The 17,814-nt window shown below is 46.6% G+C and overlaps 2 protein-coding genes across 5 annotated transcripts in view; one reads left to right on the forward strand and one right to left on the reverse strand.

Moving 5' to 3' along the window:
- Positions 1 to 6,630, forward strand: part of ZDHHC5 (zinc finger DHHC-type containing 5) — a 34,185-nt gene extending 27,555 nt beyond the window's left edge. Inside the window, exons 9-12 of one of the 2 annotated variants that reach the window (XM_030810838.1) lie at positions 1,339 to 1,462; positions 2,177 to 2,289; positions 4,021 to 4,880; positions 5,320 to 6,630. In XM_030810838.1, the coding sequence (XP_030666698.1) occupies positions 1,339 to 1,462; positions 2,177 to 2,289; positions 4,021 to 4,880; positions 5,320 to 5,485 (1,263 nt within the window). In that variant the 3' untranslated portion in view covers positions 5,486 to 6,630. The remainder of the gene's footprint in view (positions 1 to 1,338; positions 1,463 to 2,176; positions 2,290 to 4,020; positions 4,881 to 5,319) is intronic. The other variant, XM_030810839.1, reaches the window with a different exon arrangement.
- Positions 6,631 to 9,152: 2,522 nt separating this feature from the next.
- MED19 (mediator complex subunit 19) lies at positions 9,153 to 17,742 on the reverse strand. 3 transcript variants are annotated; one of them, XM_003275329.4, is made up of 5 exons: positions 17,383 to 17,742; positions 10,414 to 10,670; positions 10,160 to 10,256; positions 9,743 to 9,837; positions 9,153 to 9,544 (listed from the first exon to the last, which is right to left on the reverse strand). In XM_003275329.4, exons 1-5 carry the CDS (start codon positions 17,648 to 17,650, stop codon positions 9,476 to 9,478), a joined length of 786 nt encoding a protein of 261 aa, XP_003275377.1. In that variant the 5' UTR covers positions 17,651 to 17,742; the 3' UTR covers positions 9,153 to 9,475. The 3 variants fall into 3 exon arrangements, 2 of the variants coding, with proteins under 2 accessions (XP_003275377.1, XP_012352460.1); XR_004029667.1 differs by having other exon boundaries at positions 9,154 to 9,544; positions 9,743 to 10,076; XM_012497006.2 differs by having other exon boundaries at positions 9,153 to 10,076.
- Between the last annotated feature and the right edge of the window lie 72 nt (positions 17,743 to 17,814).

A 17,814-nucleotide genomic window follows, 5' to 3' on the forward strand; every position in this document is an offset into this window, starting at 1 on the left:
GCTCCGCCTCCCGGGTTCACGCCATTTCTCCTGCCTCAGCCTCTCCGAGTAGCTGGGACTACAGGCGCCCGCCACCACGCCCAGCTAATTTTTTGTATTTTTAATAGAGACGGGGTTTCACCGTGGTCTCGATCTCCTGACCTCGTGATCCGCCCGCCTTGGCCTCCCAAAGTGCTGGGATTACAAGCGTGAGCCACCACGCCCGGCCTAAAACATTTTTTAAACCCTTTCTTCTGCCAGGTACAGTAACTCATGCCTATAATCCCAGCACTTAGCGAGGCTGAGGTAGGAAGATCACTTGAGTTCAGGAGCTCAAGACCAGCCTGGACAACATAGCGAGACTCCATCTCTAAAATAGACTAAAATAAAAAATAGAAAATTTTTCTGGCTGGGCGTAGTGGCTTATGCCTGTAATCCCAACACTTTGGGAGGCTGAGGTGGGTGGATCACCTGAGGTTGGGAGCTCGAGACCAGCTTGACCAACATGGAGAAACCTTGTCTCTATTAAAAATACAAAATTAGCTGGGCATGGTGGTACATGCCTGTAATCCTAGCTACTTCGGAGGCTGAGGCAGGAGAATTGCTTGAACCCAGGAGGCGGAGGTTGCAGTGAGCCGAGATCGTGCCATTACACTCCAGCCTGGGCAACAAGAGCAAAACTCCATCTCAAAAAAAAAAAAAAAAAATTAGCCCGGCGTGGTGGCACATGCCTGTAATGCTAGCTGCTTGGGAGGCTGAGGCACGAGAATCGCTTGAACCTGCGAGCCAGAGGTTGCAATGAGCCGAGATCAAGCCACTGCACTCCAGCCAGGGTGACTGAGCAAGACTCCATTTCAAAAAAAAAAAAAAAAAATTTTCTTCATCTAATACTATACCCAAACTGATTCTTGTGCCTTGTCTTCCAGTATAGTTTAGAAATATATGATAGGCAGTGGCTCATGTCTATAATCCCAACACTTAGGGTGGCCAAGGCGGGGTGGTATTGCTTGAGGCCAGGGGTTCAAGACCAGCTTGGGCAACATGGCGAGACCCCCATCTCTACAAAATAAAGTAAAATAAATTAACTGGGTGTGGTGGCATGTGCCTGTAATCCCAGCTACTTGGGAGGCTGAGGTGGGAGGAGCACTTGAGCCTAGGAGTTGCAGGCTGCAGTGAGCCATGATCATGCGTGCCACTGTACTCCAGCCTGGGCAACAGAGTGAGACCTTGTCTCAAAAAAAAAAAAAAAAATACATGAGAATTGACTCCCAAATACCTCTCTCTTATACCAATTTAATACTTCGAATTGCCATAATGCTCAGTTTCTAAATCTGATTTTCCCTCCCTTCATCAATCCAGTCTAAGGGAAGCCTGGAGATAACAGAGAGCCAGTCTGCAGATGCTGAACCTCCACCTCCTCCTAAGCCAGACCTGAGCCGTTACACGGGGCTGCGAACACACCTTGGCCTGGCTACTAATGAGGGTAAGTAAGGGCTGCCTTGATTTGCAAGATACTAGAACTAGGGGCAGGATTGAGAAGGTTGCGTATGAGCTGTAGAAGACAGGCAAGGGCTGGGAGATATTACTCGTGTTGTGACTTTAAACACCCAACAGTTGGTACTTGTGACACTTTGCAACTGAAAGAGAAGAGATGCCATTTAGCTATTGGCAGTGAATGGGACTTTTGCCGGGAAAATGGTCAGCCTCTAGGCAGACCAGAGAACATCACAGGACCTTTTTGGTGCATTTACCCACCCTGATTTCTGGGCTGGTGTGAGTCTTTAAAAGTCTTGATTTCAGCGAAGGGTATATCTATTCCTACCTTGTCGTACTTAAGGACAAGGTAGGCAGATAAAGTGAACAACTCATGGACTAGATGCAGTGGCTCACACCTGTGATCCCAGCACTTTGGGAGGCCAATGCAGGAGGATTGCTTGAGCCCAGGAGTTCAAGACCAGCCTGGGCAACATAGCAAGACTCTGTCTCTACAAAAAATTTAAAAAAATTAGCTGGGCATGGTGGCATATGCCTGCAGTCCCAGCTACTCAGGAGGCTGAGGTGGGAGCCCAGGAGTTCAAGGCTCCAGTGAGCTATAATCTTGCCAGTGCACTCTAGCGTGGACAGTAGAGTGAGACCCTGTCTCTTAAACCAAAAAATCGCTTGTAAAGTAGTGCCCCCTTGGCCTTTTTTCTTGCAGATAGCAGCTTATTGGCCAAGGACAGCCCCCCGACACCTACCATGTACAAGTATCGGCCGGGTTACAGTAGCAGCAGTACGTCAGCTGCCATGCCGCATTCCTCCAGCGCCAAGGTACTGAGTACTCTAAGAGGTGGGGTAATAACATGCCAACTGGCCGGGCACAGTGGCTCATTCCTGTAATCCCAGCACTTTGGGAGGCCAAGGTGGGCAGATCACAAGGTCAAGAGATTGAGACCATCCTGGCCAACATGGTGAAACCCCGTCTCTGCTAAAAATACAACAATTAGGCCAGGCGTGGTGGCTCAGGCCTGTAATCCCAGCACTTTGGGAGGCCGAGACCGGTGGATCACAAGATCAGGAGTTCGAGACCAGCCTGGCCAATATGGTGAAACCCTATCTCTACTAAAAATACAAAAATTGCCAGGCACAGTGGCTCACGCCTGTAATCCCAGCACTTTGGGAGGCTGAGGCAGGTGAATCATGAGGTCAAGAGATTGAGACCATCCTGGCTAACATGGTGAAACCCTGTCTCTACTAAAAATACAAAAAAATTAGCCAGGCGTGGTGGCAGGTGCCTGTAGTCCCAGCTACTCGGGAGGCTGAGCCAGGAGAATGGCGTGAACCCAGGAAGCGGAGCTTGCAGTTAGCCGAGATCACGCCACTGCACTCCAGTCTGGGCAACAGAGCAAGACCTCATCTCAAAAAAACAAATAAATACAAAAATTAGCTGGGCGTGGTGGGGGGCACCTGTAATCCCAGCTGTTCGAGAGGCTGAGGCAGGAGAATCACTTGAATCTGGGAGGTGGAGGTTGCAGTGAGCCGAGATTGTGCCACTTCACTCCAGTCTGGGTGACAGAGTGAGATTCCGTCTCAAAAAAAAAAAAAAAAAAAAAATTTAGCTGGGCATAGTGGTATGCACCTGTAGTCCCAGCTACTTGGCAGGCTGAGGCAAGGAGAATCGCTTGAACCTGGGAGGAGAATTGCTTGAACCTGGGAGGCGGAGGCTGCAGTGAGCCAAGATCCCACTGCTGTATTCCAGTCTGGTGACAGAGTGAGACTCCACGTCAAAAAAAAAAAAAAAAAAAAAAAAAAAAAAAAGGCCAAGCACAGTGGCTCAAGCCTGTAATCCCAGCACTTTAGGAGGCTGAGGCAGGCAGACCACCTGAGGTCAGGAGTTTGAGACCAGCCTGGCCAACATGGTGAAACCCTGTCTCTACTAAAAATACAAAAATTAGCTGGGCATGGTGGCGGGCGCCTATAATCCCAGCTACTCGGGAAGGTGAGGCAGGAGAATCGTTTGAACCTGGAAGGCTGAGGTTGCAGTGAGCCAAGATTGCACTATCACACTCCAGCCTGGGCGACAGGGTGAGACTCTGTCTCAAAACACACACACACACACACACACACACACACACACACACACACACGCCAACTGTTATGGGAAAAAAATAAGATTGGGGAAGGAAAGGCAGAAGGGAAGAGAAGAAAACAAAGGACATTTCACTAATTGTTGGCATTCGTGGAACTGAATCTCCTTGATACTGTGTCCTTCATCAGACTGGGCAATATAGCATAATAGATTAGTGCTTGATTCAAGTTTATAACCCAGTTCTGCCCACGGGCGAGATACTCAACCTTTCTATGCCTTGCTTTCTGTATCTGAAAATGAGACGATATTTGCCTGAATTCAGTTTTTCTTGAGGGATTAACCCAGGTAATGCATGGAAGAGTTCTAAGCATATTACTGGCACATAATTCTCTTTTTGACCAACTCCTTGAGCTCTGGGGTCTAGCTTCTGTCACAAAAGGAGCACTAAGAGCCTGCTTTGCTTTCTTCCTCAGTTGAGTCGTGGGGACAGCTTGAAGGAGCCAACCTCAATTGCAGAGAGCAGCCGTCATCCCAGCTACCGCTCAGAGCCCAGTTTGGAACCAGAGAGCTTCCGTTCTCCTACCTTTGGCAAAAGTTTTCACTTCGATCCACTATCCAGTGGCTCACGCTCCTCCAGCCTCAAGTCAGCCCAGGGCACAGGCTTTGAGCTGGGCCAGTTGCAATCCATTCGTTCAGAGGGCACCACCTCCACCTCCTATAAGAGCCTGGCCAACCAGACACGCAATGGAAGCCTGTCTTATGACAGCTTGCTCACACCTTCAGACAGCCCTGATTTTGAGTCAGTGCAGGCAGGGCCTGAGCCAGACCCACCTTTAGGCTATACCTCTCCCTTCCTGTCAGCCAGGCTGGCCCAGCAACGGGAAGCTGAGAGGCACCCACGTTTGGTGCCAACTGGCCCAACACACCGAGAGCCCTCACCAGTCCGTTACGACAATCTGTCACGCCACATTGTGGCCTCTCTCCAGGAACGAGAGAAGTTGCTGCGCCAGTCACCCCCACTCCCAGGCTGTGAGGAAGAACCAGGCTTGGGGGACTCAGGCATTCAGTCAACACCAGGCTCAGGCCATGCCCCTCGTACTAGTTCCTCCTCAGATGATTCAAAGAGATCACCTTTGGGCAAGACTCCACTGGGACGCCCAGCTGTCCCCCGTTTTGGCAAGCCAGATGGGCTCAGGGGCCGGGGAGTAGCGTCCCCTGAACCGGGCCCAACAGCCCCATACCTGGGCCGATCGATGTCTTACAGCAGCCAAAAAGCCCAACCTGGTGTCTCTGAGACAGAAGAAGTGGCCTTGCAGCCATTACTGACACCCAAGTAAGTATTAGTACTGTCCTGACCCTTAGATAATTTCAAATTAGCATACTGCTCTGCAAAAGCTATCAGGGCTTCTGTTGTACATCCTAATGTAGGTGGACCCGGGGGTATCCTGGTAGCTCTTTATTTTCACTTTGACTCTACCTGCCTTCATGGGCAATTCCTGTTAAGAGACTGAAGATTAATACTTTTTCCATAATGCTATCTTCCTAAAAGTATTTGCTTGGGAGTAAGTACATGTGATAGCTGTTACTAGAGAGTAGTAGTAAATAGGAGAGATTGGGAATCAGGCTTATTTTAAGCAGGGCAATAAAGGGGAACATTTGGATAAGAAAGTATGGATATAGAAAAGAACATCATTTTTTTCTCTGAACCTTTGAAACTGCCTCCGACGTTTTGTGTCCCATTTCCTGACAACTGTCTCGTCTCTTCTTTCCAGAGATGAAGTACAGCTGAAGACCGCCTACAGCAAATCCAACGGGCAGCCCAAGAGCTTAGGCTCAGCCTCCCCTGGCCCAGGCCAGCCACCTCTCAGTAGCCCCACGAGGGGAGGAGTCAAGAAGGTGTCAGGGGTTGGTGGTACCACCTATGAGATTTCGGTGTGAGCCTTCGGCGCCTCCCCTCCCCAACGCCTCTGCGCCTACACCAAAGGGCCCCAGGTGGCCACCTTCCTTCCCTCAAGGGGCTCCCCTCCTGTGCATGGACGTTTTTTAAACCACCGATTCCAAGAGGATGAGGAGTGTTTTCTAAAATGCAGTGGGCTTGGGGAGTCGGAGAGTTGGGGCCCTGAGACTGGGGTAGCAACCCCCCTTTTATCTTTTAAGACCTTCCCTTCCTTGATCCCTGGACCAGACTCAGTGGACATTTGTGCAATTGCTCGCCCTGGAGGGAACCAGATCATTTTTAAACCAGAAATAATTTTTTTTATTATTGTTACGGATTCTATTTTTTTCCTCTTCTGCGTTACCAGGTGTGTGTGTACATATAATATATATATATATATTATAAATATCAAAGAAATTATATATCTATCCTGGGATGGGAAAATGAGGGAGGGATACATATATGGAGGGGGATCTTACTCTTCCCATTCCTCGGACCAGCAGGAAAAGAGGGGAGAGTCAGTCTATTCCCTGTGGTTCCCTCTCATTTGTCCCAGTTACTAACTAAGGAAATAGCATCCTCTGCTGGTGCTAAGTATGATCAGGAAGAAGCCTGCGGAGAGGCAAGTCTGGGATTTGGGTCACAAGAGGGAAGGACTTGGAGAGGAGAGTTAGTTTTCTAGGCTCATTGGCATTTAGTTTTCCTAGGAAAGGGGTCAAAACTTAAAGACACTGGTGGTGGTGGGAGATCAGGAAAATAACTTGGCCTAGCTTCAACAATATTGGATAATCCCCTCCTTGGGGGAGGGATTAGAGTGGGCTCCTACTGGCCCCTTGGAGCCTCCCCTAGCTTACACAGTTAACTTGATTTTAAAATCCAAGGCCAGGAGAGAAGAATCCAAAAAGCAATATTTTTCATCACATGCCAAAAACGGGGGATAGAGAGAAGGAGTGGCAGGTCTAGGCCCCTCCAATTGTCCCTTGGGGGTTACCCCTCAGCCCACCTCACTATGGTGCTGGTTAGAGGGGATACCTGGGTTCTAACCTCTAAATAGGGGAGATCCCAGCCTCCACAAAGAGGCCCTTTTATTTTTTATTCTGATTAGCCATTTTAAACCAACGAGGAATAAAAAGAAATCCTGATCTAACCAGCGCCCCCTGACTTGTGTTATTTTGTCTGGTTGAGGCAGGGTGAACGATCTCTGGTGGGAAGAAGTTATCAGTGACAACCTCATAAACTTCTTTGGTCCCAGCCCATCTTTAGGCAAGACTATAATGAAATTAGCCACTTAACAACTAAAAAAAAGAGACACAGTGCGGTGGCTCATACCTGTAATCCCAGCACTGAAGGAGGCTGAGGCAGGAGGATCACTTGAGCCCAGGAGTTCCAGACCAACCTGGGCAACATAGTGAGAGAGACCCCATTTCTAAAAACAACAGGTCCTGTTTTTATTTGGGTGATTTAATTCAAAAATTCCTGAAAAAAGGTCTCTTGAAATCACCAAAACTGCTTGTTATTTGAAAGCTTAGAGAACTCTTAAAAGTTGTTTCTTTCTTCTTTTAAGAGACGGGGCCTCATTCTGGTTGCCCAGGCTGTAGGGCAGTGGCACAATCAGATCACTATACCCTCAAACTCCTGAGCTCAAGGGATCTTCCCACCTCAGCCTTCTGAGAAGCTAGGACTTACAGCTGCATGCCACCATGCTTAGCTAATTTTTTTTTTTTATTGGTAGAGACAGACTCTCAACCAATTTTGCCCAGGCTGGTCTCAAACTTCTGGCCTTGAGCAATCCTCCTGCCCTGGCCTCAAAGCATTGGGATTACAGGCATGAGCCACCATGCCCAGCTACAGTTTTTTAATACAGGATTTAGTCTCTGGAAAGTAAAGCTAATTCTGGAAACAGCCAAAGGTGAGAATAGTAACAGGTATGAAAGCCTGCTGAAAGCAGGTTAACTAGATACTGGTGTCAGTTCAATTAGATATATTGCCTTTTATTGGACAAAAGCTGTGCTCTAATTTTAAATAGGTATCCTTAGATGCTAAATCTCAAGCAGTTGACCAGAACCCTTTAATTACTCAAAATTTAAGAATATAAACCCTTAGCCGGGCGTGGTGGCTCACGCCTGTAGTCCCAGCACTTTGGGAGGCCGAAGCGGGCGGATCACAAGGTCAGGAAATCGAGACCATCCTGGCTAACACGGTGAAACTCCATCTCTACTAAAAATACAAAAAATTAGCCTGGCGTGGTGCGGGCACCTGTAGTCCCAGCTATTTGGGAGGCTGAGGCAGGAGAATGGTGTGAACCTGGGAGGCGGAGCTTGCAGTGAGCTGAGATTGCACCACTGTACTCCAGCCTGGGTGACAGAGCAAGACTCCGTCTCAGGAAAAAAAAAAAAAAAAAAAAAATATATATATATATATATATATATATAAAAACTCTTATTTGGGTGCAGTGGCTCACGCCTGTAATCCCAGCACCTTGGGAGGCTGAGGCGGGTGGATCACCTGAGGTCAGGAGTTCAAGACCAGCCTGGCCAAAATGGTGAAACCCCCGTCTGTACTAAAAATAAAAATTAGCTGGGCGTTGGTCATGGGTGCCTGTAATCCTGGCTATTTGGGAGGCTGAGGTGGGAGAATCACTTGAACCCAGGAGGCGCAGGTTGCAGTGAGCTGAGATTGCACTACTACACTCCAGCGTGGGTGACAGAGCAAGACTCTTTCTCCAAAATTAAAAATATGTATATATAAACAAAAATTAGCCAGGTATGGTGACACGCACTTGTAGTCTCAGCTACTTGGGAGGCTGAGGTATAAGAATCACTTGAACCCAGGAGGCAGAGGTTGCAGTGAGCCGAGATCATGCCTCTGCACTCCTGGGCAACAGAGCGAGACTCCGTCTCAAAAACAAAACAAAACAAAAAAAACCCAGCAAACTCTTACTCTGAAATCCTGGATTTAAACCAGCTGAATGAGTGGTTTTCCACCCACTGATTGAGGAACAACTTTGGCTTTCACGGCAACAGATTTTAACTGTGTGTTAAATTTAAAGTCAGATTACATTAATTCAGGTTTTCTCATGGATGTTTTCAGTTACCTAACCAGCTGGAAAAAAAAGTTTTGTTTTTTTTTTTTTTTTTTTTTACATTTTGATAGTTTAGGCTACATTTTGTTGCTGTTTTAGAAATGTTTTCACATCAGCTAAGTAACTTTATTATCTTAACTAAGGACCGAAGCAGGTCAAAAGTTCTTGTAAAGAGAAGAGAAGCATTTACCTTTGCTTGCCAGAAGTTCATCTCAAAAGATCACAGGCTTCTGACCTAAGAACCAATCTTGTTGAAACACATGGGTTTTCAGTTGGCTATTCTGTTGGCTATTCTGTTTTGACACAAAATTGACGTAGAATACACTGTTGAGCCCTACCTGGATCAGCTCTTCAGATGGAGCCTGAGATCACCAAGGCGCTTGGTTCTTAACATAATGGGCAGAGTGTCACGTGTCTGCTGTGGAGTATTAGTAAGCTTGGGTCACTTTTCAGTTTGGCTGGTTCCCTGCCTGCTAGTGAGATCATGTAATGACAAGACCCAAATCCCCTCAAGTCTTAGCAATGCCTTGTCTTAAATCCTGATTCACAGAAAGACACATACCTCTTAACAGGCAGTCACACTTCAGCCAGTTTGATATATGTAATTTTTTTTTTTTTAAGGAAAGAACAAGTCCTAAATCAGACAAATTGCACAAAAGAGAGAGAAGAAAATTGTAAGCTTCCTGGGAGAGGAAGAGATGTCCATGAGAAAACCAACTGGGATGAGCCTACAAAAGCATGTCCCTCTCTCTCCTAATTTACTTAGTCTCAACTGAGCCCAACAGGAGCTGGCCTCTGTCCCAGCTGCAGGATGCTCCCAAGGCAGTGTCCAAGAGCCTGGAAGGCAGCTTTTATCAGCAGGTTCAGTACAGCAGGAAAAGCCATCCTGGCAAAGAGTCCAGTGGTCCCGTTAGCGTAGGCTGCTGCTGCTGCTGGCCTGGGAGCTGCCCATACCTGGGTGGTCTGGACTATGTCGGTTCTGGGGGAGAAAGAAGGAAGGGTAAGAACAACTAGGAACTAGCCTTGGCTTTGATCAGGCTGTACAGGAGAAACCTGCAACCTGCCTTGGGTTTTCAATCTCAGGTCCAACTTGAGGCAAAGAACTCTTTAGGGTATTTAGGACAGGGGTGAGATCTGGGGAAACTCACTGGGTTGTGGCAATAGGCCTCTACTCTACCTTCTTTTTCTTCTTCTCTTTCTTCTTCCTTTTCCGTTCAGGATCCTCTTCTTTTTTCTTTTTCTTCTTCTTGTGATCTGAATCAGATGGTGTTTCTGTAGGAGACATTAGGTACCTATCACCTGTAAAGCTCAAAATCCTCTACTGTTATGAACCACTGAAGACTACAGGAAAATCCCAAGTTGGGGCAACTGCTTTTGTCCAAATGGCCAGAAAGGATACAGAGGTGCTGCTAGAGTCCCTGTCCCAAGTCCCAAGAGACCACAGTACACTGGTTTCTTCTTCAGGGGAATTTAGGAGTCCAGAGCTCCATACGGAACTTAACTGGGTTTACCTATGGAAGTTCAAACCAGATTCAGAAGGTCAGGTTTTTTTTTTTTTTTTTTTTTTTTTGCTTTGAATAGAACTGCTTCTTACCTGGGGGGACAGGATCCTGGGTACGGCTCTGTTTGTGCTTGTGCTTATTCTTCTTCTTGGGAGGCTGAATATGCATCAGACGACACTGCTCCGGCAACTGAAGGAACCAAAGGAAGGTCCAGGTGAGTAGAGGGAGGAAATCTCTCCTGCTCCTATCGTCCGTTCTGCTCCATTATGTAGGAACAGACTTGGAGAGAAAAACCATCTCCATGTTTAGGCCTCCCCATTTGCCTTCTTCCTCCAACAGGACTCACCGGGCCAGTGTGGAGGCGGAAGCCGGCCAGCATGGTCCCTGTGATAGGATTAAAAGAGCTACTGAGAATAGGGGGCTTCTCAATGAGAGAGCGGAGGCTGCTGTTATCATGGGAACCAGGCAGATCAATCATCCCTGGCAGGTCAGGCAGGAAGTTACTTAGCTTCTCCTTCACCTTCTTCCCACAGAATTTATTATAGGCTTGTTCCAAGTTGTAGTGTGTGATCAGATTCGTGCTGCCTGTCAGTTCTGTGCTACCTAGACAACGCAGAATAAAAATAAAAAAAGATCAGTCTTCAAAGTAGACCCAGGGAGTGAAGGACTATATATTAACCTAAATAAGGAATTTTTTAAGTGCAGATTTTAAAATTTAAAATTTATTTTTAAAGAAACAGAGCAGGCCGGGCGCTCATGCCTGTAATCCCAGAACTTTGGGAGGCTGAGGCGGGTGGATCACGAGGTCAGGAGATCGAGACCATCCTGGCTAACATGGTGAAACTCCGTCTCTACTAAAAATACAAAAAATTAGCCGAGTGTGGTAGCACATGCCTGTAGTCCCAGCTACTCAGGAGGCTGGGGCAAGAGAATCACTTGAACCCAGGAGGTGGAGGTTGCAGTGAGCTGAGATTGCGCCACTGCACTCCAGCCCGGATGACAGTGAGACGCTGTCTCAAAAAAAAAAAAAAAAAAAAAACAGCAAAAGTAAATAACATGAAAAATATAATACAACACAATGGTAGGTTCCAATGGGAAGGGGAAAAACAGGCAAAAATCCAATAGGGCAGAGACAGGAACTGCTCTAGCCCAATGAAGGAGACACTCCACTCTCTTAAGATTAACTGGAGTTGATTTACATGATGCTTGCTTCGTGGTAAATGCTGTTCTGAGTGCTTCTCATAAAATGTATTACTGAAAAATTATATTCTCTGACATAGCCAGGAAAATACGACCTAGCGGCTCAGCTACAACCATGCTCAGAAGGCCAAATGTGACCCAGTGACTTAAGGGTCTTGTCAAGGACTTTTTTTTTTTTTTTACTAGCAAGAAACACTAATCACCTTTACATAAGAAAAGAACTGGGAGATTTTTCTAGCTACCACTGCCTAACTTGTTACCAACATCTTTATTCTTCCTCATGATACTGAGTATGATGCCTTGCCTAAAAGGAATAAATGTTTTTTGTTTTTGAGACGGGAGTTTTGCTCTGTTGCCTAGGCTGGAGTGCAGCGGGGTACGATCTTGGCTCACTGCAACCTCCGCCTCCCAGGTTCAAGTGATTCTCCCACCTCAGCCTCCCAAGTAGCTGGGATCACATGCACACACCACCATGCCTGGCTAATTTTTTTCTAACATAGACGGGGTTTCACCATGTTGGGTAGGCTGGTCTTGAACTTCTGACCTCAAGTGATCTGCCCCCCTTGGTTTCCCAAAGTGCTGGGATTACAGGTGTGAGCCACAGCGTGTGTCCAGGAAGAAATGTTTGATTAGAAGTCAGTCAACTAATGGGCAGGCGCGGTGGCTCACTCCTGTAATCCCAGCACTTCGGGAGGCCGAGGCAGGCAGCTCATTTGAGGTCAGGAGTTCAAGACCAGCCTGGCCAACACGGTGAAACCCCGTCTCTACTAAAAATACAAAAATTAGCTGGACAGTAGTGGCACACACCTGTAATCCCTGCGAGGCGGAGGTTGCAGTGAGCTGAGATCAGGCCACTGCACTCCAGTCTGGGCGAGAGAGTGAGACCCTGTCTCAAAAAAACAAAACAAAACAACAAAAACAAAAAAACAAGTCAGGCAACTAGAATTATTCTGGCTGTCTTCCATGCCTCAGTTTCCTCTTATCTGTGGAATGGAATAATAACTATCTTACATACACATAATTTTCTCCCAAGGTTCAAATGAAAATATGCTGAAAAGCATAAAGTATCAGGCCTGGCACAGTGGTTCATGCCTGTAATCCCAGCACTTTGGGAGGCCAAGGCAGGCAGATCACCTGAGGTCAGGAGTTTGAGACCAGCCTGGCCAACATGGTGAAACCCCATCTCTACTAAAAATACAAAAATTAGCTGGTTGTGGTGGCATGCGCCTGTAGTCACAGCTACTCGGGAGGCTGAGGCAGGAGAACTGCTTGAACCTGGGAGGTGGAAGTTGCAGTGAGCTGAGTTTGCACCACTGCACTCCAGCCTGGGTGGGAGAGTCAGATTCCATCTCAAAAAAAAAAAAAAAGTATTATATATACGCAAGGCACTATCTATATAAATACTGCATGGCTGAGTCTTTTTTAAAAAATTACATTTGTTAGTAACTTAATAAAGACCTAGTAGCAAGGGTAGAAATGGCTAACTACAACTTCATTTGTAATTACGATAGACACAGAGGGTACAAATGACAAAAATGGCTTGTTTATAATCATTCACTTGGGAAAACTGAGGTACTGAACTGTAAACTCCTTGGAGGCACAGACAATGTCTTGTTCATTCATGTATCGCTAGTACCCAGCACAGTACACACATTAGGTGCTTAATAAATATTTATTAAATAAACAAGGCACTTTCCCTGTATACCTCTAGGCCTTACTTCATCCTTTTCCTTCCCTTTACTACCAAACAACTCAGAAGACTGAGTGAGGGTAATGGCAGGAGACCCAATGTCACAGTATCTCTCCTCGTAACTCTGGGCACTGCCTCTTGCCATTACAATCTTCTGAATTTCCCCTCCTCCACCAGCTCTCCTCTGTCCAGATGGTTATCCTTAAGGCTCAGGTGAGAAGGCAGTCTGTGTTTTTTCTAAACTCTAACTTGAGAGTTCAAATTCCAGTTTTGACTATTCTACAAAGATTACTTTTTATATTTATTTATTTATTTTTTGAGACAGTCTCGCTCTGTTACCCAGGCTGGAGTGTAATGGCACGATCTCAGCTCACTACAATCTCTGCATCCTGGTCTCAAACTACTTTCCTGCCTCAGCCTCCCAAGTAGCTGGGACTACATGCATACACTGCCATGCTAGGCTAATTTTTGTATTTTTTGTAGAGACAGGGGTCTCCCTATGTTGCCCAGGCTGGTCTTGAACTCCTGGACTCAAGCAATCTGCCTGCCTCAGCCTCCCAAAGTGCTAGGATTACAGGCGTGAACCAACCTGCCCAACAAGATAAAAAAAAAAAAAAAAGTTGTTTTGAAATTCCAAATCTTGCCAACATCACTCATGGCTTCTCTATTTCAATCCATGGCACCCACATGTTCCAGATATTTTTGGAAAGCAGTACTCCTCAGTTCACAAATCTTAATGGTTTCTTTTTGCCCTCAGGAGAAAGCTCAAATTCCTCTGACTGGCACTCAAGGCTAATTACATCTTACTCCAACTTAGCTTTGGGGCCTCATCAACCACTACTCTTCTATGCAAAATTTCTAATCCATCCAAATGGATCTCCTTATCGCCTCAAAAAAACACCCCTCACATTATTTCATCTTAGGAAAATTCTTCCTAATTTTTCTTCACCAACATGAATTATTTGAGGTCTAGCTCAAGTGACATCTTATTCTCACTGTCATTGTGGATAGCAACACACTTTGAAAACCATTAGGCAGTTCTTAATATTGATGGCTAAGATATTGTTAATTGCTGTTGTGAGGCATGAGCACAAAACGAGATGGAGTTGACAGGAAATATAGTCACTATCCTTAAACCACAAATTTTACATTCCTAACTAAACTCCTTGAAAAGCAATGACCAGCATTACTAATCTCTCTCTCCATCTCACCCGCCTCATACACCCAGCATTTGCCCAGAACAGATAATCAATATCTGTCAACTGACTGATAACAAATAGCTACAATCAGAATAGGGAAGGCAAAAGAAAGATGAAAAGAAACCACTGGTGGACATCAACCACTAACTAATCAAAGGGATGTCAACTTCTCCATGTTTCAGTTTTTTCAATTATAAAATGTAGATAGTAATGCTACCTCAAAGGGCTATTCTAAGTATTAAATACTACTGCATATAAGTGTGTTGTGAACTTCAAAGTACTATACCAATATTTGTTGCTATTTCCCTCAAGTCATGATGTAGAAATAAGACTTGAGACAATGAAAGGCATCTGGGAGGCCGGGTGTGGTGGCTCACGCCTGTAATCCTGGCACTCTGGGAGGCCAAGGTGGGCGGATCACCTGAGGTTGGGAGTTTGAGATCAGCCTGACCAACAGGGAGAAACCCCGTCTCTACTAAAAATAAAAAATTAGCTGGGTGTGGTGGCACATGCCTGTAATCCCAACTACTCGGGAGGCTGAGGCAGGAGAATTGCTTGAACCCGGGAGGCGGAGGTTGCAGTGAGCTGAGATTGTGCCATTGCACTCCAGCCTGGGCAACAAGAGCAAAACTCTGTTTAAAAAAAAAAAAAAAAAAAAAGGCATCTTGGAGACCAAACATGTCCAAAATAACTCTTGATTTCCACCTCTTCAAACTTGTTCCTTCCTCATCTTCCAAGTCCCCGAACCCATACACCCAATTATTCAAGCCAAAAACTTAAAAAGGCATCAATTCCTCTATTTCCTTCACTTCTATATACAATATATATTTTTAATTGAGACAGGGTCTTCCTCTATCATCCAAGCTGCAGTGCAGTGGCGCAATTATGGCTCACTGCAGCTTCAACTTCCCGGGCTCAAGTGATTTCTACCACCTCAGCTTCCTAAGTAGCTGAGACTACAGGTGCATGCTGCTATCCCTAGCTAATTTATTTTTATTTTTTGTAGAGATGGGGTCTCATTATGTTGCCCAGGCTGGTCTCAAACTTTTGGGCTCAAGCAATCCTCCCACCTCAGCCTCCCAAAGTGCTGGGATTACTGGTGTGAGCCACAGCGCCTGGCCCTATATTCAACTTTTCAACCCTGTCAGCTCTACCTCTAACATCCTATATCCATTTACTTCTCTATGCCCTGCTATGCCCTGGTTCAAACCATTATCTTTCCTGGACTACTGAGCAGTAACTTCTGACTAATTTCCCCACTTGTCATGTGGCTGCTTAAATGATTATAAATAAGTACATTTGACCAAGTTCCTGTGTTAAAATGGCTTTCCTTGGCTGGGCACAGTGGCTCAGACCTATAATCCTAGCACTTTGGGAGGCCAAGGCGGGAGGACTGCTGTTGGCCAGGAGTTCAAGACCAGCTTGGGCAACACAGTAAGACCCAGTCTCTACAAAAAAATTTTAAGTTAGCCAACTGTGGTGGTGCATGCCTGTAGTCCTAGCTACTTGGAAGGCTGAGGTGGGAGAACAGCATGAGCCTAGGAATTGGAGGTTACAGTGAGCTATGATTGTACCACTGCAGTCCAGCCTGGGTGACACAGTGAGACCTTGTGTCTATAAAAAATTTTTTTAAAATGGCTTCCTTTTGTATTTACAATCTAAATGCCTTTATTGCTTTATAAAAGCCTCTGCTTAACTCTCCCAGCTTCATCTCTCTCCCTAACACTCTTTCCTTTTGTTCACTTCACTGGAGTCCAGCTGATTTTCTGTCCCTAGATATTCTAAGCTTTTTCTCACATCAGGGTTTCTGACCTCATTTCTTGTATCTAGAATTATCTCTCCCTCCTGTCCAAACATGGCTGGCCCTTTGTCTATGCTTACATTTTAGTTCAAATGTTAGCTATGTGAAGAGAGCATCTCTGGCCGCTCTAGCTAAAGTAGTTCTGCCCCTCAATTTTTTTTTTTTTTTAAGAGACAGGGTCTCATCTGTTGCCCAGGCTGGAGTGCAGTGGCACAATCTTGGTTCACTGCAGCCTCGACCTCCTGTGTTCAAGCGATTCTCCTCCCTTAGCTTCCTGAGTAGGTGGGGCTACAGGCATGCATTACCACGCCAGGTTAATCTTGTATGTTTTGTAGAGACTGGGTCTCGCCATGTTGCCCAGGCTGGTCTCAAACTCCTGGGCTCAAGGGATTCTGCCTCGGCCTCCCAAAGCGCTGGGATTACAGGTGTGAGCAACGCGCCCGGCCACCTTCAATTCTTTATCATGTTTTCTCTTCCTAGCATTAACCACTTTCTGACATTATCTTGTTTACAATGCCTCCTCCACTGAAATGTACATCCCAAAAAAGGCAAGTATCTTGTCAGTCTTGTTCACAACTGTCTCCAGCATTTAGAAAAGTGTTTGGTACATAGGTACTCAACAAAATAATTTTTTGAATGAAAAGAGTTTGGTTCGATTCTTATCCCTCCTTTGATCAGACCAGGAAATGCTAGAACCTTAGAAGGAAGAATGGAAACTTGCCCCAAACCAATAGCAAGTCTGTGGGAGACTTGTAACTAAAACTTTGGGTCCCCAAAGATATTAAATCAGGCCTCTCGAGTTCCAAACTCAAACCCTGGATTTTGTTTGTTTGTTTTGAGACAGAGTCTTGTTCTCCCAGGCTGGAGTGCAGTGGAGCAATCTCGGCTCCCTGCAACCTCCGCCTCCCGGGGTTCAAACGATTCTCTCGCCTCAGCCTCCCGAGTAACTGGAACTAAAGGTATACGCCACCACGCCCAGGTAATTTTTGTGTTTCTAGTAGAGGCAGGGTTTCATCATGTTGGCTAGGCTGGTCTCGAACTCCTGACCTTAGGTGATTCGCCTACCTCCGCCTCCCAGAGTGTTGGGATTACAGGCGTGAGCCACCGCGCCCAGCCCTAGGTCATTTTTTAGGGAGACGTAAACCAGTGTCAGGGACAGAGCCTGGACATGGTGCAAAAGACAGTAACGGAGATGCACCGCGCCCCTGCCCGCCATTCATCCCTTTGGTTGAATTCAACTTATCCTGGTTGAATTCAAGTCATCCCTCTGCTTGTGAATCCTAACAGCCCTTCCGACTTAGGGCTCCACAGTCCGGGTATGCGTTGCCTAGGTTACCTCGCACCTCCGCCAGCCGGCTGAGAGCCACGCCCATCACCGCCTCTCTAAGATTTGATTGGCTGGCTTTGGCAAGGCCGAGTACTCACCTGGCAGTTCCCTCATAAGGTAAAAAGGGCCACAGCCAGCTCCTGACTTGTCTGCGCCAGGAGGGGCCGTGGCCGCGGTGGGAGGCGGGGCCGTGCCGGGTCCCCCGCCCGGAGGAGGCGGTGGCGGGGGTGGAGGCTTTCCTGGTCCGAAGCCGAGTGCGGTTGGGGGCGGTGGTGGGTCAGCCTGAGCCCCGAACAGTGCTGTGAAATTCTCCATCGTACCCTCCGCCCCGGCGCTGTCTCGGTGTCTGGCGTTGGTAATTTTCATTGGACAATGCTTTCAAGGAGTACCCCCGCCTCTTTCTCAAGGAGCCGCTTGTCATTGGATGCCTCAGGCACCACCTACCTTGTTTCTACAACTACTTCCGTCGCCTTATGAGAACGTTCAGAAAGTGCTATTTAACCTTATTAGAGTCTTCTGCTAACTCCGCT

Source organism: Nomascus leucogenys, chromosome 4 (assembly GCF_006542625.1).
Source record: "Nomascus leucogenys isolate Asia chromosome 4, Asia_NLE_v1, whole genome shotgun sequence".
In the NCBI taxonomy this organism is placed as follows: Eukaryota; Metazoa; Chordata; class Mammalia; order Primates; family Hylobatidae; genus Nomascus; species Nomascus leucogenys.